This window comes from Ochotona princeps, chromosome 4 (assembly GCF_030435755.1).
Source record: "Ochotona princeps isolate mOchPri1 chromosome 4, mOchPri1.hap1, whole genome shotgun sequence".
NCBI classification, from domain to species: Eukaryota; Metazoa; Chordata; class Mammalia; order Lagomorpha; family Ochotonidae; genus Ochotona; species Ochotona princeps.
In genome coordinates this window covers 32,148,951-32,175,228 of record NC_080835.1, presented here as the reverse complement: position 1 = coordinate 32,175,228, position 26,278 = coordinate 32,148,951, and the positions used below count along the sequence as shown (strand labels likewise).

Here is a 26,278-nt window from a genome sequence, read left to right as displayed (position 1 = left end):
ATTGCAAAGTCAGACACACAGAGAGGAGGAAACACAGAGAGAAAGATCTTTCGTCCGATGATTCACTCCCCAGGTGACCACAGTGGTAGGTACTGCACCAATCTGAAGCCGGGAGCCAGGAGCTCTTCCGGGTCTCCCACACGGGTACAGGGTCCCAAGGTTTGGGGCCATTCTCGACTGCTTGTCCAGGCCACAAGCAGGGAGCTGGATGGGAAGTGGAGCTGCCAGGATAAGAACCAGTGCCCATATTGGATCCTGGCACATGCAAGGCAAGGACTTTAACCACTACGCTATCGCTCCAGGCCCAACAAATATTTTTTAAAGTCATTGAATAAAAAAAAAGGAGTTCTCAATCTTAAGATTTAAAAGATCCATGCTGAAAATGTGTGAAAAAGGCTGAAGAAGGCTATAAATAGCAATAATATAAACAATAACAGTAATTAAAACAGAGTAGGGCACTGGTGCTGTGACATAGTTAAACTGCCACCTGCAATGCTGGCATCCCACAGAAGCTCCAGTTCAAGTCCCAGTCCCTCCACTTTCAATCCAATCCCAGCTAATGGCCTGGGAAAGCACCAGAGGATGGCTCAAATGCTTAGGCCTCTTCACCACGTGAGAGACCTGAAGAAGTTCCCAGGTCCCGGCTTTGGCCTGCCCAACCTTGGTCATTTCAGCAACTGGGCAAGCAAACTGGCAGATGGATGATTCTTCTCTCCCTCCTTGCCTCTGCTTCTCACTCTCTGTAACTCTGCCCTTCATATAAAAATAAATAAATCCTTAAAAATATCCTTTAAAAAAAAAGCTCATCTTTACACTTTAGAACTTTAATTCACCTATCCCTCACAAAAAACTCTTTTAGAGGTATCATTTTATTTCTCTTGCACCAGATAGAAAAACAGAAGTATAAAAATGTAAATAACTCATCTAAGATCCTACAGCAAGTAGAAAGGTTAGAACCAGAGCTTTTATTAAGCTTGACTCTAAACCATAAGGCCCTTTACAAGCCCTGCGCTCTCCTAACAGGAAAGATTTATTCTCTCAGTAAACTTTTTCAGGAGTTCTAGAATATGAGGTATCATGCAATAAGGAAATAGCAGAATATAATAACTTTTCACAGCCATTTGAATACGCCATACTTCTGAACATGTGACTGCTTAGTTGCTTGAAAAGTCAACACACAGTAACATCTAGTTTCAAAACTGATATGGTAAGAAGCAAAAGCTCAGCTGTCAGGACTCTCATGGCAACAAGTTACTAACAGATTAAACACATTTAACCAATATGAACTGGTTAACTATATTTTAGTGTGTATGAAATGTAAGCAAAGTACACTTTAGGATTTTTATTTTTGACTTACAATATAAAATATTTAACAATGTAAAAATATATTAATATAATTAATGGTTGTAAAATAATCCAGGTTTCAAAAACGTTTGATCCTATTTCATTAAAAACAAGAAGTATCACCCGTCATTCAAGTCTACTTGGTTTCTGTGATTAGATAAAAATAATTCAGTGAGTTTAGGGAATGACAAATGATCTCAATCTTTTTGATTGGTATGGTCCTCAATACTAAACAGTAAACAGCAAATAATAAAGCATTCAAAAAATTAGGGATTTGTGAAAAAAATATATCTATAGTTCTTTGTTTTATGAATTTGGCTAGTGAGAATTGAAGAAGAGAATCACACATAAAGAAAACTCCATAAAGAGAAGAAAAGTACAAAATGAGACGTTTTTTAGGATGACCGGCACATCGCCACTGCCCAGCACACATGCATTCTGGGGCACACATTCTGAGTGACATGAGGGAAAATTCTGTCTCTATTTCAACTTTTGTTTCAGTAAAATTAAAATATTTACTGAGTTTATTTAGTTGAATATACCTCAGTTTAACATACATATCACAAAGTCCCACTGAAATACCTATGTTTATATACATTTTTTTATACCTTACATAGAATATCTGGAAGACCTTATATCATAATATTAATAATGTTGATAGAGACAATATCTTCAGATGATGAGATTAGTGAAGGTTTTAATTTTTATTTTCTAGCTAAATTTTCCAAATGCTCTTCTAATTGAACATACAAAGTTTCTATAAAACATAGGATTGCTAACACAATAAATGAAAAAAAAAAACCTTTCTTTTCAGGGATTATAACAGTAACATTTTAATTAACAACAGCTCATCTACTTTGTTAGCCCATGAATTAAATAAAAAGAACACCATCTAATTTTACCTCTAGAGCTTTCTGTTGTAGCCGGTCACGTTCTTTTTTTTCTTTGCCAACAAACCACACCTCCCATGGTGTTAGGCTACTTTCTGCTAAGCACACCTGTTTTTGTTGTTCTTGGTTATCTTCTTCTTTGCTACAGGAGAAAGAATATTGTAGCAATTGTACATAAAATTATTTTCTTCTTCATTAAAGCCACTTTGCACAGTAGAAGCAAATTAAATATATCTGCAATTCTGGAATTTTTACAAACATACATGAATTAATTATACTTGTCTGAGAGAACTTTAAAATAAACTCAAACCGGATCTAGCACCATGGTGTAGCAGGGTTAAGACTCCATCAATGGTACTGACATCCCATAATAGGCACCAGTTTCTGTCCTGTCTGCTCTTCTTCCAATCTAGCTTCCTTCTTTCGACCTTCGAAAACAATGGAGTAAGTCCTTGAGTCCCTGTATTCATGTGGGAGACCTGGAGGAAGCTCCAGGTTCTTCACTTTGGATCAGCTCAGTTCTGTATGCTGTAGCCAATCAGAGAGTGGATGGAAGATATTTCTCTCTCTCCTCTCTCCTTCTCTTTGCATAACTGCCTTTCAAATAGAAATAAATAAACTTGTAAAAATAAATAAGTAAAATAAACTCACACTAACTTTTATAAAATCACTAAATGGGATCAATTTAAGGAAATGACTTTGAAAATATTCCTATCAGTGCAACAAGAATTCTGCCAAACTAAAGCAAACCCAACTCTAATTTATGGTGAAGCTTGGGTGAAACAATGATAAAGTCATTGAACTTTATGAAAATTTGTGAGAACAATGTCCGCCAAAATCAGTATTTACATGTACATAAGCTGTTTTAAGAAAGAAAAAGAAAATGCTGAAGATACAGCACAGCAACAGACTACACATATCAGTTATCAAGAAAAATACTGAGGGACCGGCGGCGTGGCCTAGCTGCTAAAGTCCTTCCGGGATCCCAGATGGACGCCGGTTCTAATCCCGGCAGCTCCACTTCCCATCCAGCTCCCTGCTTGTGGCCTGGGAAAGCAGGAGAGGACGGCCCAAAGCCTTGGGACCCTGCATGTGAGAGACCTGGAGGAGGTTCCTGGCTCCCAGTTTTGGATAGGCGCAGCGCTGGCCGCTGCGGTCACCTGGGGAATGAATCACTGGACGGAGGATCTTCCTCTCTGTCTTTCCTCCTCTCCGTGTGTCTGACTGTGCAATAAAAACAAATAAATCTTAAAAAAAATATTAATTTCCCTAGTTCTCTAAGAGTTAACAGCAAAAAATATTAATAGCAAAAAAAAAAAAAAATCCAAAAATAAACCAAGAGGCAAACACCATAGACATCTTTGCAATTTCAGTTTATACAGTTCTGAATGGGACAAGCTTTCTGCTCAATGGGCACCAAAATCTGCAGCAACCAAATTAGTTGTGTATAACAAGCAGAGTTTTCCATGTATATTTGATACAAGTGGGGGAAAAAAAATTCTGTAACATTCCTTCTTTCCAAGAACTGTAACAGAGGATAAAACAAGGATTTGCCAGTATAATCCTTAAAACAAGGCACAAAGCAATGGCTACCAAGAGACAGGAATAGTCCAGTCTAAGCAGAGGATTAGTCAAGAACAAAAGCTTTTTTGGGTTGCTCAAGACATTTTGCTGTGCGACCAAAGATTAATAGCATTTTCCTTTTTTAAAAATATTTATTTATATTGGAAAGTCAGATCTAAAGAGAGAAGCAGACAGATCTTCCATCCGATGGGTCACTCCCCAAGTGGCTGCAATGGCAGGAGCTGAGCAAATTCAAACCCAGGAGCCAGAAGCTTCTTCCAGGTCTCTCATGTGGGTGCAATGTTTCAGGGCTTTGAACTGTCCTCTACTGGTTTCCCAGGCCACAAGCAGTGAGCTAGAAGGGAAGTGGAGTGGCCAGAACTAGAACCAGGGCCCACATGGGAAAATGGTAGATGCAAGGAGAAGACTTAAGTCACCAGGCTACTGCACTGGGACTGACTAATAACATTTTAGTATCAGAGTGTTCCGAGAATGTTAGCTGAAGCTTTTTCAGAAAAATAGCAGGGAAAGCCTCCTCAGTGAGTTCATCTCTACAATAAAGGCCCTGCAATTTTGCAAAGGTTTCAATGGCAAATCATTAGGCATACATTTACAATCCAGTCCTGATTTGGCTTCTTTTTGTTTCCTAATCATAAAAAATATGTATTTAGGGTCCAGCATGATAGCCTAGTGGCTTAAGGTCCTCGCCTTGTAGGCACTGGGATCCTATATGGCTGCAGGTTTGTTTCCTGGCTGCTCCACTTCCATTCCAGTAGTTCCCTGTATGGCCTGGGAAAGCAGTAAAGAATGGTCCAAAGCCTTGGGATCCTGTACCAGCATGGGAGATCTGGAAGAAGTTCCTGGTTTCTGGCTTCGGATTGGCTTAGCTCCGGCCGTTGTGGCCATTTGGGGAGTGAACCTGCAGACAGAAGATCTGCCTCTCTGTATCTCCTTCTTTCTGTATATCTATCTGCCTTTCCAATAAAAATAAACATTTTTTAAAAATTTTTAGAGAAAATCCATTTTCTTTAGTTAATGATATAAAAAAGACTACATGGTCAAATTCCTAGGAACTTGTGTTCTTTAGGGATGGACTAAATAGACAGTGCCACTGCTTGAACCTTATAGTTCATGTTAATAAGGTCTGTAACTTTTATATTTTGCTTCCATTTTTTAATAAACTGTTCAAAACTCCCCATGTGAAAAAAAAATGCAAAAAGGGAATCTAGTATTTAATTTTATCCATCAAATCCTATTTGAACTCCTTCACTTGTAAAATCACATTTATTTCAAAACCTACCAGTTAACTAAGCCCAAACCATTTATCTTAATGCCAATTTTTTTTTTTTTTTTTTTTGCACTTACCCACTTTTTATTTTGATAAATTATTGATTAAAAAGAACAACACACTATGGTCAGACTAACACTTTCAACAACTATTTTAAAGATAAAATTAATGCCAATTTTTTAAAATTCTTATAAACAGTATTTGGATAGCTAATTAAAATATGTCATCAATTCACACCCTGAGCAGGTTCTTCATTTTCTTCCCTTAAATAGTACAGGAAAACCAGTACAGAAGGAATGATAAATGTTTCAATTTAGAAGTTTGAAACTATTTCAAAAATAAAAAAAACGCCCAAACAATGACTATTCTTTAACAATTTGATTAATTTCCTTTTGCCAGTTCTTCAACAGAGCTGCTAGTATGGCTTCCTCCCACCATGGCCTCCCTTTCCAACATGCATGTCCCATCAATACATCTCCTCTGGGTTCAAAGAACAGTAGCTACTTATTTAACCTAAAACAAAGAAAGGAGGAAAAATATTGTAAAGCACATATATAAACAAAGAACAACACAGGGCCTGAATAATTTACAGAGGCCTGAAAATCTTAGGAAAGGTTAATGATCAGCACATAAGGAAAGAAATGGTAGTTAGGATCCAAGGCAACTGGAGACCTAACTTTATTCTGGACTCTGCTCTTCAGATCTTTAACATTCCTGCTTCCTGCAACCAAGTGCCTTGCCTACTGCTTTTCTACCTCAGAGATTCAGCTTGCTCATTTTATCCTGCTACTATTATTTTCTCATTCACCCATGCCATTCAGGAATTCGCATTCTAATGGGAAAGCAGTTCTAAGGATGTATTATTTCTTTTTTTTTTATAGATTTATTTTATTTTTATTACAAAGTCAGATATACTGAGAGGAGGAGAGATAGAGAGGAAGTGGAGCTGCCGGGATTAGAACCAGCGGCCATATGGGATCAAGGCGAGGACCTTAGCCACTAGCCACGCTGCCGAGCCCGGATGTATTATTTCTTATACATACTTTCCGACTCACTGTTGCCCAATGCCCTGATGTGCTTCCATCTTCAACTACCAGTCCATGAGGATGAGGCCCAGGACAAATAATAGCAAATCAGAACTTCATCTTGAGTTCCAGACTGTAATTTCCTACCATCTGATAGATAGCTTTACATAGCTGAAAATAAATCTGATCACATTCTACCATTCACCTGTCAACTTCCCAACTAAGAACAAATTGAGTTTTCATAATCCTATTTCTGTGAATGATACCACCTTCCACTCAGGAAAGGTACCAATTAAAGTAACCACTACTAAGCCACGGGGTGGGTGTTTGGCACAGAAGTTAAGATACTGGTGCTTAATACCCCCATATTTCATTTCAGAGTAGCTGGCTTCAAGTTCTGGTGATGCTGCCAAATTTATTAATGCGCATCTCAGGAGGCAGCAGGTGATGGCTCTTGTAGTTCATCAAACCAGAAATCCAGATGTTCAACTCTGCTTCCCTTCCATATCTGTTTCCTCCTACCTCCTGTTCCATATAATCACTTTCTGGGCCCAGCACAGTGGCCTAGCAACTAAAGTCCTTGCCTTGAACGCACTGGGATCTCATATGGGCGCCGGTTCTAATCCTAGCAGCCCTGCTTCCCATCCAGCTCCCCACTTGTGGCCTGGGAAAGAAGCTGAGGATTGCCCAAAACCTTGGGACCCTGTACCCGCATGGGAGATGCGGAGGAAGTTTCTGGCTCCTGGCTTCGGGTCGGCTGAGCTCTGGCTGTTGCAGTCACCTGGGGAGTGAATCAGTGGATGGAAGATCTTTCTCCCCATCTCATCTTCTCTCTGTATATCTGACTTTCCAATAAAAATAAATATTTTTTAAATCAATCACTTTCTGTCAATTTGAACTCTCTCCATTTCTTTCCAGCCACTCTATACTTATCCTGAACACTTGCAGGTTGATGAATGTGTTAATGTTTGTGATGTGCAACTTCTGCCTAAAACTCTGATACTTCCTTTCTCTGCCTCCCCAAAAGGTCAGCTTAAGAGCTTGTATTTTGGAGTAAAATAGTCTATGCATACTACCTACCTATTTCTTCTTAGCTACGTACACTATTTTCTTTAAGTCAAGCAATAGAGAAACAAAGATACAAAGACAAGAGTTTCCACCTGCTGGCTCACCTCCCAAATGTCAAAAAAAAGTCAAGACTGAGTGAGCTCAAAGACTGGGTGAGCCAGGCACTCAGTTCAAGTCTCCCATGTAGTGGCAGGGACAGTGAGCTAACACCTGCTGTTTCCCAAGGTCTGCACCAGCAGCACACTAGAACAGGAGCCAGAGTTAAGATCAGAAAGCAGGCACTCTGACAGATGATGTGGGTCTCTTAGTCAGTGAGCCAAACACCTGACCCTACTTTTTAAAACTCCATGCCTCTATTTCCTCATTTAAATGCTGAAGTGGAAATCAAATAGTTGATACCTACAGGTAGTATGCATGAAAAAAAAAATCCATGCTAAATCACTAACTATAGTTCTGTGTACTTGGTAGCACTTGTTACGTCATTTATTGCCATCAGTACTATAGCTAATTCCTATTCTCCCTTCAGGTATCAGTTCTGGTACTGTCTGGCATTGCCTCTGCAAGAACTGTCTTAGTTTCCTCTCACCTGTCTATCTCTGCCACAGGCCATGAGTTCCTTACAGAAAGAAAACATGCCTTAGCTCATTTTTTCTTTTGAAAGCCTTGCTTAGATCTATAATACAGTAGGTTCCTCAAAAAGAACTGTTACAAGCAAAAATCAGTCAGCTCAGTGTTTCTGAAAATTACACTTTAAATAAAAAATTTTATCTTATCACTTTTAATAAATATGTTCAAAACATATGTTGTACACACTAAAACTCAATCTAGCAAGGCTTGATAAGCAGGCATTTATGATATTTATTAAGGCATGGCTTTCCTAAGGAATAGTGATATAAAACCAAGATAAAGCTGAATACACAGCAGGTCCAAACCATATCATAAAGATTCCGGGAAAATACTTCTCATAATCTTATCTGGAGCCCAACATTGAGCTTCATCTCAATTCTGGCCGAAACAGCTGAAGGTCAATCCACCCTCTAAGCAAGGCTGTTTATCCTGAAAATATCTCGAGCTCACATCCCTCATGCGCATTAGTCTATCCCAAAGAAGCCTTACCCTGTTGTTTGCACCAGAATCAGATCACTTGTGGCAGGTGCAGCATGGAGAGGAGACACAAACTTCCATGCAGCCCTAGCTTTGTCCTCTGCTTCACAGAAGCAATGCTCATAGCCTAGAACAATGTCTGACTCGGGCTGCCTGCTCCCTTCATCCCATCACTACCAAAATGGTCCAGGGAACTAGCAAAAGGTTGGAAATAGGAATGAAATCTGCTAAATACTTATATTTCCTGAAAGAAACTGCTAGGTTTTCTGAAAAATACTGCATTTATTTGTCCTCTGCAAATGGGAAACAGACACTCATCCATTCATTCAGCATTGGATGGATACCTTACAAGCATTTGACATCACACAAAGGGCCTATCAACCCCTATATTCTCATTCCTGACCTGTGTCCTAGCTATTGTTTTGACTTACATGTCTGAAATGGAATAAGGATGGCAGGCTTAGCCCTGGAATGCTACCATTCCTTCTTTAGACAAGTAATAGCTCTTTCTGGTTTATCTCCTGGGAGGCTGCACTTAGGTCTTTGGCTCTTGGAAGCTGATACAGTCTCAGTTTTGATGTCCACTTACTCCCCAAGCCAGTAAATTATACCCACATTAGCTCGTTCTGTTGATCATGCTCAGAAGGTAGTTCCCAAGGCCCTAAAATGTATTTTAAAAACCTTTGAGACCAACTCAGCCTTGCAGAATCCCCATGAAGGCCATGTAGAAATTGAAAAAATCTAAATCCACCATTACATTGTAATGAGGCCTGGTTCCTGTTGTCCTAACAAGCCTGGTCAAATGTTGTGCACTGATCACTCCTGCTGCTCTCAGTCCCATCAAGAAGCTTGCTTTCATTTCTCATCCTCAGGAGAATTCTTTCTTGCAATCACGCATATAAGTCACTTCATATGGGTATTTTACTCACTCTAGATATGAATACCTTAATCTGGAGTCTATCTTGTTACTTACATATAACAAATGGATTCCATGATCTGTATTTCTTTTCTCTCCTCTACTGTATGTAGCAATCAGAAATTTGTAAATGCTTTCTGGTGTCAGACACGCTACCGTTGCGCAACGAGGTCCCCACAATGTAAATGCTTTCTGAACATGACAAGAGTTTGCCCCCAAATGCACCTACATTAACCAGGCTTATCTCAGACATTCTTGTAGTCTTCCCCTCTTTACTTCTATTTCTAAATACCCAGTACTAGTGATGGCATGTTGAGAACAGAGAACCTCATCAGTGTACCCCAGTTCCAGGTCCCAAAGGCATAACTACATGTAATGCCTTTGATTCACTTTTTATTCTGAGGCAGTTTTGTCATCTGTAAAATGTCTCGTGTGGATGTTAATTTCTTGACAGCAGAAGCCATATCTAATGATTGTGGATACCTAAACTAATATGCAACTTTCAAAAAGCTTATTGAATGAATCAAGGCACAGAAGAACATACTGGGATGGTTTTAGGCGTCTCTTTGCTTCCAACACGTTTTAACACAATGTCATTCCACGGTAATCCAGGTTTAGATCAGGGCCTAACCTTGACAAAGCATACTGTGGCTCACACTACCAATCTCTGCTTACAAAGCGACCTGCTTATCACAACCCACCACTAAACATTTTAGTGTTAAGGTTTTGCACAAGATTTCTGCAGTCCACAAGCTGGCCTTTGATGATTCACAAAACTAGCAAATAGCACCAAAGTTTGATGTGCTTCAGAGACCATAAGTTTTTCGGGATAGGGAAATGTAGCAATTATTAGGGAAAACAACTAAGAATCACAGGACCATGCTGCAGGATGGGGCAGCGCCTCAGGATGCAGGTGCCTGTGGGGAAATCAGGGGCACCCGGCAGCAGGCACCGAGGAGGGTTTAAGGAATCCTGAGTTGGGCTGTGTCGGCCGGGCAGCCTCGAGTTTACCTGGCGCACCCCTGTAACTTCAATCCTCTCAGGCTCGCCACCTTGGACTCTGAGTCAGGGGCTTCTTCGTCCAGGTCTTCCTCATCCTCCCCCTCCTCCCCGTCATCGTCGTCCTCGTCAAACGGGAAGCTCTGGTGGCCGAGGGGCGACAGCAGCGACATGGTCGAATTGCTGCAGCTCTGTGGCGGCGACACTGAGCACTCAGACATCACCGCCACCACCGCCAGCCCCTGCTCCCGGGCGCCAGTCAGGAGACATGGGAACGAGCCGGAGGGAGGCTGAGACCGGGGCCTGGAGTCTGCGGACAGCTGGCTGGACAGCCGGGGAGAGGAAGCCCGCCTGAGCCCCGCCGCCCACATCGGGCCCGCCAAGTTCAAACCGGCGGAGTCGCTGCCCGGGCGTGCTCTCCCAGCAGGCCCCGCGCGCAATGAGTCCGGCCAATCCGAGGCCGCACAGGCTCCGCGTTGCCACGGCGACGCGTGGAGGCCGCGAGGGCTTTCTCCCCGCCTGCCGCCGGTGGCTTGAGGTGTCCCGGCCTCCCGACCGGAACTTCCTCCTGAGCGACGGGGAGGAGTCCGCTTCTGCCGCCTAGCACAGCTCTGCGCCTCGGCTCTGACAGGAGCTCTGGGCTCCCTGCTGACGACTTTGGGGTGTGTGTTGCGGAGGGGTTCGGGGTCCACCTCTTTGTGCGTTGGTGGTGACGATCATTTGGTACGTAAAATACATTACCTGCTACTGAACAAGGCGGATAGTGTCTAAGGCACCGAGGCAAAGGCCAAAACCACCCTAGGTCAGGATTATTAGCGTCAGTCTTGTAATTTCTTTCAGTACAAGGCCATACAGGGAGCCGAACCTCATCCTCGTGTTAGAATCATTTGTCTTAGCAGAAGAATATTTTAGCCTCCTGGAAAATCGTATGGTATGCCTTGTGCCAAGAGCGGGGCCAAATGATGCCTTTACCTTAACGCTTTAGGATCTAAGGGAACTTCTCAAGGATTTGGCATAAAGATAGAGGTAGCAAAAGAGAGGTGACAAATAGCAAAGATGCTTTATTAGTGCTGACAAAACGTGTATAGACAGATGGCTTTACCCAGTTGTTAATGTAGAGTGCTGGTAGAAATAAGAAGCGAAAACTGACCACAGCTAAATTTGTTACTAATCAAAGCATAATGAAAAAAAAAATAAGTTTAACTTAGATCTGCAAAATTTGACACAAAGTCAAGTATGTTAGAAAATAATTGGTACTGAAGACAATTCAGAAGGTAGACCATAATTAATAAAGTATAACATGCTTTAAATGTTTCAATGAAACATTAAATTTCTCAGTAAAATCAAAATGGGACAGAATTAGACCAATTACTGAGTAATAAAATTAAGGAATAAAACTGCAAGGAGTCCTCGTTCTCCACTGTAAATGTTCTGTTGGCATATCCAGTTGAAATGTTTCATCAGAACATCTCTAGAATCAATAGCAACAAAACCAAAATGTGGAACTGCTTTATGAATAAGTAAATTTGAATACCATCACCCAATAGACATAATCCAGATAACTGGAAAAATGCATATTCAGTAAGTAGGAAGAGAAGCTGGAAAACCTACTCTGCAGGTTTTCTTGAATAAGCTTTACGACTCTTCCAATCCTAAATTACTACAATGTACAAGAGGGAAATTATCTAACTCACATAGTTGTGTTATTAGTGACCTACGGTGGTAAATTTAAACCTGAAAACTTCTCTACTTCAGTGTCTTGGTATGGTTATCAAAAACATTAGACTTTCTTCTGAAAAAATTATGCCCTGCCCTTGACACTTCAGGGTCATCATTATAACAATTACTTTATGCTGTAACAATACAGGAGCCCTAAAGGCGATGAGGCACTTATATAGTGCTGGCGCTGGTACTTAACAGTCGAGCCCTGTGGTATTGTTTCTCACATACCTTTTCATTACTGAGGTTGAGAAGCCATAATCAAGATGGTTGGAGTGGAATATATATATATATATATATATATATATATATATATATATATGTGCAAAGAACCTCAAAAGCAAAATTTAGGTTATTGTCTTGGTGATGTCTTTTTGTCCACTTACCCATTTTTAATTTTTTTTAAAGATTTTTTATTTATTTTTATTACAAATTCAGATATACAGAGAGGAGAGACAGAGAGGAAGATCTTCCGTCCGATGAGTCACTCCCCAAGTGAGCTGCAACGGCCGGTGCACGCCGATCCGAAGCCAGGAACCACGGGTGCAGGGTCCCAATGCATTGGGCCATCCTCGACTGCTTTCCCAGGCCACAAGCAGGGAGCTGGATGGGAAGTGGAGCTGCTGGGATTAGAACCGGCGCCCATATGGGATCCCGGGGCATTCAAGGCGAGGACTTTAGCCACTAGGCCATGCCGCCGGGCCCCCATTTTTAATTTTATGACCTATTTGAGATTGTTTCTGCAAGCGCTGCAGACTTTATGACTTTTGCTTAAAAATCTGTCTGACATTGTTTAGAAAGTAACGAATTACTAGTTAGTCCTATGGCAATACAATCTACAACTTAAAACAAAATGTATCCTTAGATATATCAAAGTATTTCTAGATGCAATGACATAGCATCTTAAATTTGCTTCAGGATAATCCAAGTTACAGAGGAACTGAAAGGGGTTGATAAATAGGGTAAAGATGAAACAAAATTCATACTTGCTATAGATAACTGTCAAAGCAAAGATGGGTATAGGATGAGGGAGAGGAAGGTTAAACACTTGTTCTAATCTCCTTTTCTTGTGGTAATGTCTATCAAAATTTCGGAAAAGTGCTCTTAAGTATCAAAATACCTTTTCTAATGGTTAATTCCAACATCTCTTTTAATATTCTCCACATAAAACTATTTAACTTGGGGGCCAGTGCAGCGGCATAGCAGCTTGCAATACTGGCATCCCAAATCAGAATGCCACTTACTGGCCCAGCTGTTCTGCTTCCAATTCAACTCACTGCTAACGCATTGGGAGAGCAGTGGAAATGGGCCCAAGTACCCACATGATGGAGGGTAGAACTGGAGGATCTCCAGGGACCTGTCTGGCTGTTTAGACATTTATGGAGGTGAACTGGGGAATGAAAGAATATCTCTGGCTGTGCTTCCCTCCTTATCTGTCATCACTCTACCTTTCAATTAAATAAAATGAATTTTAGAAGAATATTTAATTTACCAATTCTAACCCTACATAAATTCATTAATATACCTAGTTATACATAAAATCAAAATAGATTGTACAAACAGGTTGTAAGCTAAGACGAGTAGATTTTAATAATTAAAGTTTTAACAAAAATGATAACAATTCAAAACGTTGAATACAGCCTTATATTTACATCATACATATAGCACAGTTTACCAAATATTTTGTATAATATAACTGCCATTTTACTTTTTAGAAGAAAGAAAATTTTCAGTAACTTGACTTTTGAAAAAAAAAATTTAATTAGAATTTTCTTACCAAGTTATGATTTAATATTTATCAGATGTGTAAATATACAAACATGATAGCAGTTTTTAAAACTTGCAAATAGTTGACCTTACAAAATTACAATACACTGTAAATAAATCCCTCCCACATTTTATACAAACTACATGATTTTGATATACAAAGATTGTTTTTATTACATTGACAATGTACAACAAAGACTATTTACACTGCAAAAAAAGTATATAAACCACAATTTAACATTCTGCTACTGGCAGCCACTATAGTTTAGGAGGTAGCTTTAATTAAACGAAATGAACAGAAGCCACATTTCCCAACTTTTACTCTAAAAATAATTTACACAAGATAAAAATTCAGTCTATGCACAATTTGTACAGTTTAATTATTAAACTGCAACCTAGCTTAATTTTTTTAGTATATCCAGAACAACTAATATGGCAGTGGGTTTGCTATTGATTTAGCACATTGTCAAAAGCATATTCAACAATTTTAACTCCATATGATAAAATGTCAAAGTTCCTAAGCGAGAGGTTTTACCTTTTAACAACATAGGAGCAAACTTTATTACTCCTTCCCCACCTCTCACAGATGACACATTTGTCTTGTCTAGCAGGAGCTCAGCATCTGAGCTCTTAAACATGGTCTTCTGTGGGTCACACTATGGCGGAGAACGTGTAGGAGCTTCCAAATGTAGCATAGGTTTAGGAGAATCTGGCTCACTACAAACAAATGTAAGTGCTTTGTGTCAGAATCACTCTCATTTTCTTCCCCCTAGTAATTATTTATCAAAACTTGCTTCTTAAATAATCCAAACTACAAATAGATGGCATACTAACAAAATTGGAGAATTGCAGCAAATCCATGACTTTAGGAAGTATTTATTGATAGGAACATCACATGGAACCGTCAGAGTCCTCAGGCACTATTAAAGCCCCCAAATGAGTTAATCATTTAGCCAAATCCACTAACCTCACACAGCAGTTATTCCTTTATTTTTTCCAAGTAGCGCGATTGCAAAATATTCAGGAAAAAAAAAAAACAAAACACGATCATACCAAAACAAATTCAGCTACTTTTCAAAAAAAAAAAATCTAACAGCTGTTAATATTGTTTTTCAAACATCTTCAGGTTTAGATGTCAAATATGGAAACAGAAAACACAATAAAATAATGCCATTTTGTATTCTCACAGTTCTAGCTGGGAGACAGTCCCCTTCTTGGCCCTGCGCTGAATTGTCCTGAGATTAATGGTGAAGATTAGGTAACATTAACACAACGTCTTCGTTAGTTATATGAAATTACATTTTAGAACTTTTTTTTAAAAAGCTTAACAGCTGTTTTTATATTGTGCTTAATTCAGAAATAGTTACCATTTTGCTCTTATATGGCTCAGACAAACTAATGTTATTTTGCCACACTATACCCAAGATCTTCTTTAAAATTATAGATTTATTTCAAATAGGCCACATATTGCCTCAACACTGCATTACTTTCACCAATTTATAATTTAGGCACCTGTTCTTTGAAAACGACTGCTTTGAGGAATAAACTGCCACCTTCTGCTTCTACGTGACACCAGGCAGGGACTACAAAAGTGCTTCCCAGATGAAAGATAAGAATAGGGTCCACTCTACAAACACTGTGATTTTGGTTGCTGGGGAAAATGGTTACAAACATAGTAGTTCAGTCTTTCACTCTTGGTAGATTGTAAGCATAGCGTACCAAAGGGAATCCTCGACTCTGGTAGAAGCAGGCACGTCCGCAGGCCTGCACCTGGTCAGAACTGTCTGAGACAAAGGAATCTTCTTCGTCCGCATAGTCAGAGTGTGCCGACTGCGTGCCGCAGTCAGACCAGTAACCCTCTGGTCTTTGGCAAGAAGCCACTGCCAGTGCAGGACAGCTGTGTGATTTTATTAAGTGTTTGCACGAAAGTGGCTTCGTCAAGAGAAAAGATTCGCAGCAGTCACACACGGTCAAGTTCCCCTGCAAGTGGGAATACATGCCACAGTCATAGTAGAAGTCCTGTTCCACACAACCACCTTGGCTGCTGATAGAAACTGAAACAGATCCACTTTTGGTAAGACGTCGCTTCAGTAACTTCCAGTCTTCTTTAAACTTCGGATTGAAGAAAACATACAGGACTGGATTCAGACAAGCAGGCAATGGGAAAAATATCAGAGTAACAGACTTCATTATTTCAGGGCTGATAGAGATGGCAGTGATCAGTGGTGCAAATGAGAAAAATGCAACAGGGCAGAAAAAGATGCAGTTGGTGAAGATTAGCCAAGCAACATGCTTAATCATGCTTGACTGGGAGTTTTCTGAGAGGTCCTCTTTTTCCAAGTTGCAGTAGAGTTTAGTGTAAATAATGGCCATTAATAGAAACGCGAGTGAGTTTAACAGCACTAAAGTTACTGTAAAACCCAATGATGGTGTTTCTCCCGTGGGGAATGGCAAGCACAGGGGTGATGCTGAATACTCCCCTCGATGGAACAGGGGGAAACAGCCTGCCACTATGGCACCCAGGAAAGCAAACAGGGCAGCCACCTGGAACTGTTTGAGATGATTGCTCTTCCCATTTTTCAGGATTTCTTTTGCAGATAAGCTTCTTTCAACAGCTGCTAACACCAATAAAAATATGGCACTTTCTGAGGAGAAAACTGCGAGAAACCCCGCTACTTTGCAGCCGCTGCCTGTCTCCCACCATATGCCAAATTCAGCAAATCTGCCCCAGGACACAGCATCGAGAAATGTTAAGATGCCAGTATAGATTCCCATGAACAAATTAGACACAGATATCAAGCCTATAAACAATCTGGAGGAAGGCAGTGATGTGCAAGATGCAAATGTTGTTAAAATGACAAGCAGGTTGAAAAACAATGCAACCAAGAAAATGAACCACACAGTAAGACGAATCATCCAGCTTCCCAGTAAATATTCACAGGGCTTAAAAGCACCTGAAATGAAATAAGATAAAAAACAACTCAGAAAACACATTTCATGATATGTCTTGTCAGAAAAATTAATGAATCAAATCTAGTTAAATCTCCACTTACCTGCACCAAATAGAAAACATTGCTACTTCTAAGACATTTTAATCATGGATTAGCTTAAGCCCACACAAAAATTTAAGAGAAAAAATTCACTTTTTCCTATATGTAAATTTATATTCATAGTATAAGACAGAGCACATGACAAGTACTTAATATACTGAGAATGTGCAGTAAGATGGTTTTACAGCTTGCTAGGCCTTCTTTCAGAAAGCAACTTGAAACTCTATGAACTTCATTTTCTTACTTGTGGATAAAAATGTCTGTTTCACAGCATTGGGCAGCTTAATTAAATCTTCCATAGTTGTTACGTGTGCAAGTCACTGGATACATCCTTGCACTTCAATACATATTAGCTCCCTTTTCTGATACCTTGCTAGTCCTAGTATACTTTATAATTGCATAGTCATGAGCACATATTTTAACACACTTTTATCCATTTCTAATGGCTTCTAAAGGCAACCAGAGGAGACAGGCTAAGATAGCTATAATCATCCCCAATTTTCATCCAGAGAATTGATATTTGAATTTATATTTCAAAACATTCCATAAACTACAGTTCTGACTATGTACAATAAAACTCTATGTACGAAGATTGAAAGGGTTCATGTAGTATCTGAATTATACATTCCACTAACTGACTTTGATATGCTACTCGGGTCAAAAAATAAAACTAGTATTTAAAAATTAGAAAAGAAAATTGATTATGAAACATACAATGTCATAGTCTTCTTTTCAATGGATTGCATAAAAGACATGTTTTTCTTTTGGTACTATCCAAATTTTTATATTTGTAGTAAGTCATTTTAGTTATTGAGATAGTCATAGACCTTAAAAACTAGATCTACACCATTTATGTGACTTCCAAAACACAAGAATATTTATCAGGAAGTAAGAAGAAGCAGGTCTTTATCACCTTTATCTCTACATCTGGAGCAGAGGGTTGACTCAACCTTCTGAGCTGAGAGAGTAAGATATTTTGTGTGAACTGCTGTAACGGTGGGTGTGAGATGACTTTCCCAAAAGGGCTAGGGAAACAGCTTCCACCCATTGCGTCTTTGGAATCCTGTTGTCTCCTCCAATCTAACACAAAGATCATGGCGTTCCTCCAGAGCCCACTTTCTGCTGCTGCAATAAGGATGTCAGTGTCTGAGTGGGGCAAGGCAGGCCTGCAGGTCACTCTCACTGCAGCCCAGAGACCTAAGCTCAGGTGGACTTTCTTCAAGGCCAACCCCAAGGTTTGAACTCAGTCTGGGAGGATGGAACTGCTGCATATACAAGTTTTGCTTCCCCACTGATAAGGCTAATCCTTTCTTATTTACCAACAGGTGAAACCCAAGAAGGCAAGTGAGCATGCTGCATCCCAATTTTCCAATTAATATTAAGACCAACACACAGTAACATACATAAAAAGTGCTTCTTGCCAATCCCATTCACTCATGTGGAAACATTTTTCTCCATACAGGACATATTTTTCAACCAATATATCCAGTCTTTCAGGAAGCCCACAGTTCAGTCATAATCACTGGTGAATGTATCATCCTAGTCATTGTGTTCTCTGACGCTTAAAAGAATCTATGTTGTGGCATACAATCTAACTAAAATATTTAATCCTATTTTGACAGTAAAATTATAAATCCATCTTCTCTGATAGGTTAGGCAAAATATCACTTCATTCAGAATCAAACATGTGACATCAATTTAGAAACTTTCCCCAAACTATAAAGTTCAGTGAAGTAAGAAGGAAAAGGAAAGGCTAGGTTAGAATGCCTGGGACTGACTTCTGCCTGTGCTTTCGATGACTGTCAATATCCCTGAGAGGCAGCAACTGATAGCACGAGTATTTGAGATCTTCCCACACAAATGGGAAACCAGGATGGAGTTCTAGGCTTTTGGCTACAGCCTGTAGTTGGCATGTGGGGAGTGAATAAAAAAGCAGATGGGAGATGGGAGATTTGCATGTGTGTGTGTGTGTGTGTGTGTTCCTCTCTCTCAGATATTCAGTCTTTTAAATTAATTTTTAAAAACAGCAAAAATTCTTATAGACCAGTAACTTACAGAACACTTTCTAGAGTTAAAACAGCATTAAGAAAGTGCTTCATAAATCTAGTGTGTGTAACCCTCATGTGGAGGACCTTGGGAACATGTAGGTTCTGATTCGACAGGTGTGGACTTGAGATTCGTCAAGAGCTGCCTAATCTACAGGCACAAAAGACCATGCCGTGAGTCATGTAACCTTGAAGGATCATCTCGTCCCATCCCTGGGACAGAAACCACAGCCATCCCAAACAGTTTTAGATGTATTTGCCTAACTCTTGTTTCAAGCAAGAACCCGTGACAGTATCGGCTGGGCGTACCTGTGGAGGGTGTACAGTGGATAATGATTTGACCATGTTCTTCGTTTTCAGCAGTGCTTGTGATATTTGTTGCATCAGCAGTACCTGAATATACATATATAACAAAAAGCATGTTGCATTAAAATCTTTCACAATTCAAAATAGCTTCATCTCCCTACAATTTCCTCTCCTGGCTTGGTCGTAAATTACGTTTGCCAGTCCAACAGTAATGCTGCTTTTCTCATAGATTTCATATTGATCCTTCACAAAATAATTACACTGACAGATAAATTTGATTAATGCCTTAAGGAGTGTTCTACTTTTGAAAGTTCATGCACTTGCCTTTCTCCTTTGTCACACTGTGGTCTTGGAGGCTGTTATCATCTGTGTTTAAATTTGCATAAGAGTCACAACCCCAGAATGCACAGCACTGATAAGCATATGGTACCGATAAAGACCTGGGAAAAAATTGCAACACATACAATGAATAGCAACTCCACAGATAGGATCTCTTTCTAAAAAAAGTATTTTAATATTTAAAAATTCTTTTATAGGAGTCAGATAGGATTGTGACATTCTTTAGCTTGATCATTCATACTCTGTGTATCTCAATTCCCTCATCAGTAAAAACAGCTTTAGAAAACCACATAAAGCTAACCATGAAAACACACCCTGAGTTTCTCTCTTTGTATAAATCTTATTTGTTGGGTGCACATAATTAAAATGAAGCTTTCATAATAATATCATAATTCAACAAAGATTTTATGATTGTTTTCATAAATATATCAACAGTACACAATTTATCAAGGGGAACTGGTAGTTTCATTCAAAAAATTAATACTTCAGGTTATGTGTAACTATATACTGTTAAATGAATTCCCTTTGTTCACATAAATGTAATGACAATATTATTTTCTCACACAAAAGTAATTTCAAGCTACCCCTCTGCAATTTAATGAAGTTGCCTCAATAAGTCTCAATCTTCTATGACACATTATAGCATTATATTGATATTCTCTAGGTCTGCCATTATGTGCTTTCTGCCATGTTGCTGCTAGGGACAAACCTACTGCATATAAAAAAACCAAAAACTTTCTGATGAACACATTCTTTTTGAGAATATTAACAGTTCTTGTCCACATTCTCAGATACTAAGGAATAATGCTTTTGTTCTAGTTTTTAACAAATCTGTAAACACCGAAGTAGAAAAATACTCTTAAATTACATACAGTCTACTAGACAATTTGGAAATCACAGCAAAAAAAAAAAGCATACATTGTAATTTTTGGAGAGTATCATAACTTCAATTAAAAAAAAAAAAACCACAAACACACACCTGAGATTAACAAAGTCTTTAGCAGCTAAAGCTTCCTTCAGCTTGAAGTTGCCTACCAGTTTCAGCTGATTTAACCCATTCAGGCCTTCCGTAGGAAATGAAGTCAATTCATTGAAACTTACATCTCTAAAATGTGAACGAAATTTCAAGTTAAAGCATAAGATACAAATCACATAATAATGTCTGCACAGGTATTAAGTATATATGTATATTTTAACCCTGATGAGAAGAATAAGATTCTAGAACAACAATTCTAGCACTCATCCTGTTTTCTGAAGAAACTGTTAACTAACCTCTATGCAATTTAGCATTTACAGAAGAGGGAACAACTAAGCAAAAAATATTCTTATTTAACTTGTTAAGAAAACAAGTCTGTGTATAACTATTTACTACTTTCATGGTGTTACAACATCAAATAGTCTACTCACAGATTAGTTATTGGACCAAGCTTGGCAAAAGCTTGGATATGAATTTCATGGATCAGGTTTCTACTCAGATCTCTGCAATTAGAAAAGTAATGTGTTAGTTTTTTCAAAGACACACTCACAGCCTGAGGTTTAGAACCTGAAGTAGTACCACCATATATCTGATAACATAACGAAGTTATTCTATCTTGTCCAACAACATTTTTGATGCTCATGTTGACTGCTTTCCCCTTTCAAGAACCTGTTTCTCAAAATACGTTCCCCGCAGCAGTAAGTCTAGCTGGCACCTGTTTCAAAACAGTTGTGAATTTTCTCTACTTTTATCATTTTGGTACCAGTTCAAAATACAAATGATATGATATAACCTTTGGTACTACTAAGTAGGTGAGAAAGTCTGGCTCTTGACAAAGTTGAAAATAAAAACAGGCTACTTAGTATTTGCCTTCCCAAAGTTTAGTGATAAGGCTCTGAAGTAAGACAAATAATCAATACACTAACAAAGCATTCCAAGAGGGCCTCAGATATCATTCTTTTCCAAAGCAGGAAATAAAAAGAAAAATCACATCATTAGCAAAGCCAACTCTGTAATCAGGAACACACCTTGAAGAATTTTGGTACTATTATAGAATTAATAAAAAGATTAATCTTCAATTTAAACTGGGTGTTACAGTCATCCCGTGACACATTCTTGGAAAATAAGAAAACTGGACCAACTTGGATACAAACCATGAGAATATCAGCTTTTCACTGTTGTCACCTTTTTTAGTGCTCTGAACATGTTGGCACAAGGAATAAATCACTATTGCCAGGACCTTTCCTATCTGTAGCAAGCAAAGATCCAGCAGTCCAACTGCCAATGACTATTTTCTAGCAAAATGCTTCTTTTATTTCTGTATGGGGACTTAATGGAAACTAGATTCAATATACATGCTTACATTTTCATATGTAGCAAGCTGCTCACTGTGTTATATGCATTGCGTTTTCTGTACTAACGTTCTTTGAATTCAATGATTTTTTTTTCTCATCATCTCTATATAATTGGCCCTCTGCATTTATGGATTCCATCAGCCACAGAATGAAAATATCTGGCAGGGAGTATACAAATCACATCTGTACTAAATACGAACAGACCCTTGTTCTTATTATCCCTTAAAGAATGTAATGCTAACTTCTGTGGCATTTATACTGGCTTTAGTATATTGCATATGTAATGTAATTTGATGTCTAAGGAGTACAGGAACATTTCACAGGCTAATGCATATACTACATCTTTGCATATGAAGGCCTTCGCATCACAGATTTTGGTACTTCAGGTAGGGAGGAGTAGGGTCCTTGAACCAATCCCCCATGAATACCAAAGGACGGTTATATTTCCAAGTGTTTGATAGAGTAATTGGTGAAAATTTATACTCAAATGTAAATAAGTATTTAAGTGAGTGCTTCTGCCTGAATTTAAATAAATCTTAATTTACAAAAACAGGAGGCCAGCTGAATTTGGTCTTCATGCTGTAGTTTGCCCACCTCATTAATGGTTTTCAACAAACCTAGAGCAAACCATATTCTGATTTGGAAACAAACAAGGTGTATCACTCAGATTATATCCATTATACTCTTTCCACTCACATATATAATAGCATCAATCAGCTAAAGCAAAACATTATCAAAAGTAGATTATTGACAACATACCAACTGCTATAGTTTGAACATTAATATTTATGTAACAGGTCATACGTTTAAGTATAGCACTTGACACAGGAATCCTAATGCTATATTAGCTTACAGCTTGACAGAACAAAATAATTTCGAGCAATCATAAATAACTTACAGGATCCTTAGGGAGCTCAGGCCTAGGAAAGTACCTTCTTTTATTTGGTAGATCTGATTACGCTGCAAAGAACTTAAATGGAAAAAGAAAAAAGAGTGAGTTACGTATTTTGAAAAGAAAAAGCATTTCTCAGTAAAGCTTTTCCTATGTTTAAACACCCAATCCTATGTAATATCAACTAATCTTTTTGAAAGTAAAGAGAACTGCCATTTTCTCATTAACAAAACAGGATTTTGTATTCCATTCAAAGTACACTGGTAGTAACTTGGCCCAGTATCTAAATTCCTTAACTCCACTATGGTATGAGAGAACAAAGGATCTGAGACAATACAACCTAAACAAGCAGCACAGAAATGCAGAGGAAGAAACTAAAAATGGGAGAAATAGTATCTCCTCTCCTCTCACAATCAGCTTCCATGTTCTCATAATCAACACGTTTCCAAGATTAGTTTCCTTCAACAAGATGTAGTTTGTTGTTTTCTTCATAACAATACTGATAGGCAAGTGCTCAATAAGTACTGATTACAGGAACACATGGTGCAATTTGACATCTCATTTGATGCAATACCTAATTATATAAATTTACAATTTCCTAATATTAAAAGAAAGTATGAAAATTAGGAAATATTGAATACACCACAGCAAATAAGTAGGTCAGAGACCAACTTACATTTCTTCCAGAGCATGGCAACCATTGAAACTTGGAAGGTCTCTTATATTGTTGTAAGACAAGTCCCTCAAAACAAAAGGAATGAACTAATGTCATTATCAGAACATTGTTAAAAAAGCTCTACTCAGAAGCATCAGAAGTGTGCTAAAGTCGATAATAAGGAGATAAGGCTGGACAAGAAAAGCAACTACTTCTCTAAGCTTCTAGAAAGCCCCAATGGATTGATAACCTTAAAATTTATAAAATTCAAGCATATAATGTTGAGTACACACAACGTAAAATGTTAAATTATAACATATATATATATATATATATATATGCAGAAAATATAGAAAAATGTATTTTAAATGGTAAAGTTATGGATTTTTTCCAACACTGTTCATGTCATAGTTTTGTACTGTCTTTTATTTTAAAAATAAGAAGGTAAAGGGCCCGGCGGCGTGGCCTAGCAGCTGAAGTCCTTACCTTGAACGCCCCGGGATCCCACATGGGCGCCGGTTCTAATCCCGGCAGCGCCACTTCCCATCCAGCTCCCTGCTTGTGGCCTGGGAAAGCAGTTGAGGACGGCCCAAAGCTTTGGGACCTTGCACCCATGTGGGAGACCCAGAAGAGGTTCCAGGTTCCCAGCTTTGGATGGGCGCAGCACCAGTCTGCTTGGGGAGTGAATCATCGGAAAGAAGATCTTCCTCTCTGTCTCTCCTCTCTGTATATCTGACTTTGTAATAAAAATAAATAAATCTTTAAAAAAATAAAATGGTATGATTACCTATTTTTAAAATGCATATCCAGTATCAGATATAGTTTACTCTCAATATCACTGCTGTTTTTTCTCATGGGTTAAGTTTGATACCCTGCTACACCAGTTAATTGCTTGCTCAATTCATTACTTATTTTGTTGTCATCTTTCTCCACTGAACACTTAGTAACAACTTAGTAACTTAACTACTTATTCTGGTAAAATTTTTATATGCGTTATTTACTTTAAATTTCCAGGTTTGTTTTTAAGTTTTTAGAAAGGTCCTGATTTAAGAGAGATGAAGGCCTTGCTTACATTATAGATGAAAGAAAAAATATAGAGATAATAATGCTCCTGGAGAAACTAAACTAAGGACAAGGAGTCAAGACAAGAAACAATCAAGAGTAGTCAGTTTCATTTCATCTTGTTCAAAGTAAAGCAACAAGATCTACAATACATACACAGCCCTAAAACTAAATTCAAATGCATATTAGTGACTGAACAAGTGAACTGCTAAAATCTCAGCTCTTTTACATGAAAGGAAACAAGGAAGAAAAAAACCTATCCCTGAAAACTACATCAAGAAGCTAGTTCATTACAAATAAAAAATGAACATGTGTGAAATAAAAGATACAAGGAAAGGGAGGAAGAATCAAACTTACAGAGTCCTCAGCATCTTTTGTTCTTGGCATAAATGATCAGGTATGCTGCTTATCTTTGTACCTGTCAAGGTCCTGTGGAAAAACACAGGCTCACTAAGATCAAGATAGCAAACAAAATGTTACTCTCATTTAGAAAAATAAATGTTTCAGGCTGCTACTGTGGAATAGCACGTAGGCTGCCACTTGTGATGCATTCAGTTTTCAAATACTCCTTAAAGAAAGCTTCTACTTCTGAATTCCTAATGTAATATTTCTAATCTGTGTCCAGCTACTCCCTTTTATTTTCTGTGACTTTTTCAGATCTCACTACTTTGTCTTAACTGATGGATCCCAAACCCAACATACTCTCCTCCAGGATGACAATTCCTTACGGAGACTGGAAGAATCAACATAACTCCTCATCACTGGTACCAAAGCACTGACACCTGCCAGTAGCCTCCTTTGTCCCCTCCAGAAGGCCACACTTACAGACTCTCCAGATGAACAGTTCCGGTCAGATTGGGAAATGACTGCACCATGCTTGCACCACGAATGATTCTTTAAGTAATTGGGAAGGAAAAATTAATTTGATTTTTAAAAAGTTCATAAATAACATTTTCATTTTTTTGAAACAATTTTAAATTACAGTATTACTACAACTAAAATTAGTTCTTCCTGAATCCACTTGAAAAATGCATTATTTTGGCTGCTAGCATACATAAGAACCATTACAAACTTTCAGGATCTGTCCTTTGGACTCCTGGCCAGGGCAGGGGAAGACAAATGATTGTTATGCTTCCTAAAGGAACAATATTAAGTTCTTGCTTTCCATTAAAAGAATTATTAAAATATTCATGTTTTTAAAATTTCCATAATACTTACAAAGAATGTAGATCAGATAAGTTGTAGAATGCTGAGTTCCCCACAAAAGACAGAGGATTATCATACAAATGTCTGTAAAAAATATCCAAGAAAGCAAAATTTTCATAGTTCACATATGCGCTAAGATTACTTCCTTAAAGTATGTATACATAAGCCTGAATCTTTACTCTTTGCCCAAACATAAATTTACACAAATATATCTATATCAATATCTATAAAGAAATTGTCAAAAATACTTACATAGTTCTTAAAAGTGGATTGCCACCAAATGCTCCATCAGGGATAACAGAAATAGAATTACTATGAAATCCACTAGAGAGATGAGAGAAACAGAAATTTGAAATGCATATTTGCTTGTGAACTAAGTTAAAACCCAAATTTCTACTGCCACGTGGTAATACAAAAAATACAACTGATACTGACCACATGAAAATTTTTAAAAATGTAAGGCACCTCAATCTTTGATTCTATATCGTCTCTTTTGAGACCATATCTAATTCATTTTAAGCCTACTGCCACACAATATTTACCAGGTCTCTTTTATTCATTTATCTGTTGCTTTATCGCCAAAAATTTTTTGACCATGAGAATCATAAGGCAGTGTGGCCTCCTAATCTCTGTCATGGGGGTCCACATTTCATCTTTAAGCAATACATCGCAGACTAGTAGTTGGTCACTCTCAAGACATAATCCCAAA

The 26,278-nt window shown here is 38.4% G+C and overlaps 2 protein-coding genes and 1 long non-coding RNA gene across 3 annotated transcripts in view; 1 reads left to right on the top strand and 2 right to left on the bottom strand.

Moving 5' to 3' along the window:
- CCDC34 (coiled-coil domain containing 34) overlaps positions 1–10,712 on the bottom strand; it is a 29,520-nt gene extending 18,808 nt beyond the window's left edge. The window contains exons 1-2 of the mRNA XM_012927102.2: positions 10,210–10,712; positions 2,247–2,376 (exon numbers count right to left, since the gene is read on the bottom strand). Of these exons, the coding sequence (XP_012782556.2) occupies positions 2,247–2,376; positions 10,210–10,568 (489 nt within the window). The 5' untranslated portion in view covers positions 10,569–10,712. The remainder of the gene's footprint in view (positions 1–2,246; positions 2,377–10,209) is intronic.
- A 30-nt stretch (positions 10,713–10,742) lies between these two features.
- Positions 10,743–15,469, top strand: LOC131480181 (uncharacterized). Its single transcript, XR_009245305.1, has 2 exons — positions 10,743–10,920; positions 14,873–15,469. It is a non-coding gene; the product is annotated as an uncharacterized LOC131480181 (long non-coding RNA).
- Positions 15,364–26,278, bottom strand: part of LGR4 (leucine rich repeat containing G protein-coupled receptor 4) — a 105,039-nt gene continuing 94,124 nt past the window's right edge. The window contains exons 8-18 of the mRNA XM_004585618.3: positions 25,822–25,893; positions 25,582–25,653; positions 25,189–25,257; positions 24,721–24,792; positions 23,323–23,388; positions 22,653–22,724; positions 20,831–20,902; positions 20,403–20,528; positions 19,409–19,524; positions 19,088–19,171; positions 15,364–16,637 (exon numbers count right to left, since the gene is read on the bottom strand). Of these exons, the coding sequence (XP_004585675.2) occupies positions 15,364–16,637; positions 19,088–19,171; positions 19,409–19,524; positions 20,403–20,528; positions 20,831–20,902; positions 22,653–22,724; positions 23,323–23,388; positions 24,721–24,792; positions 25,189–25,257; positions 25,582–25,653; positions 25,822–25,893 (2,095 nt within the window). The remainder of the gene's footprint in view (positions 16,638–19,087; positions 19,172–19,408; positions 19,525–20,402; positions 20,529–20,830; positions 20,903–22,652; positions 22,725–23,322; positions 23,389–24,720; positions 24,793–25,188; positions 25,258–25,581; positions 25,654–25,821; positions 25,894–26,278) is intronic.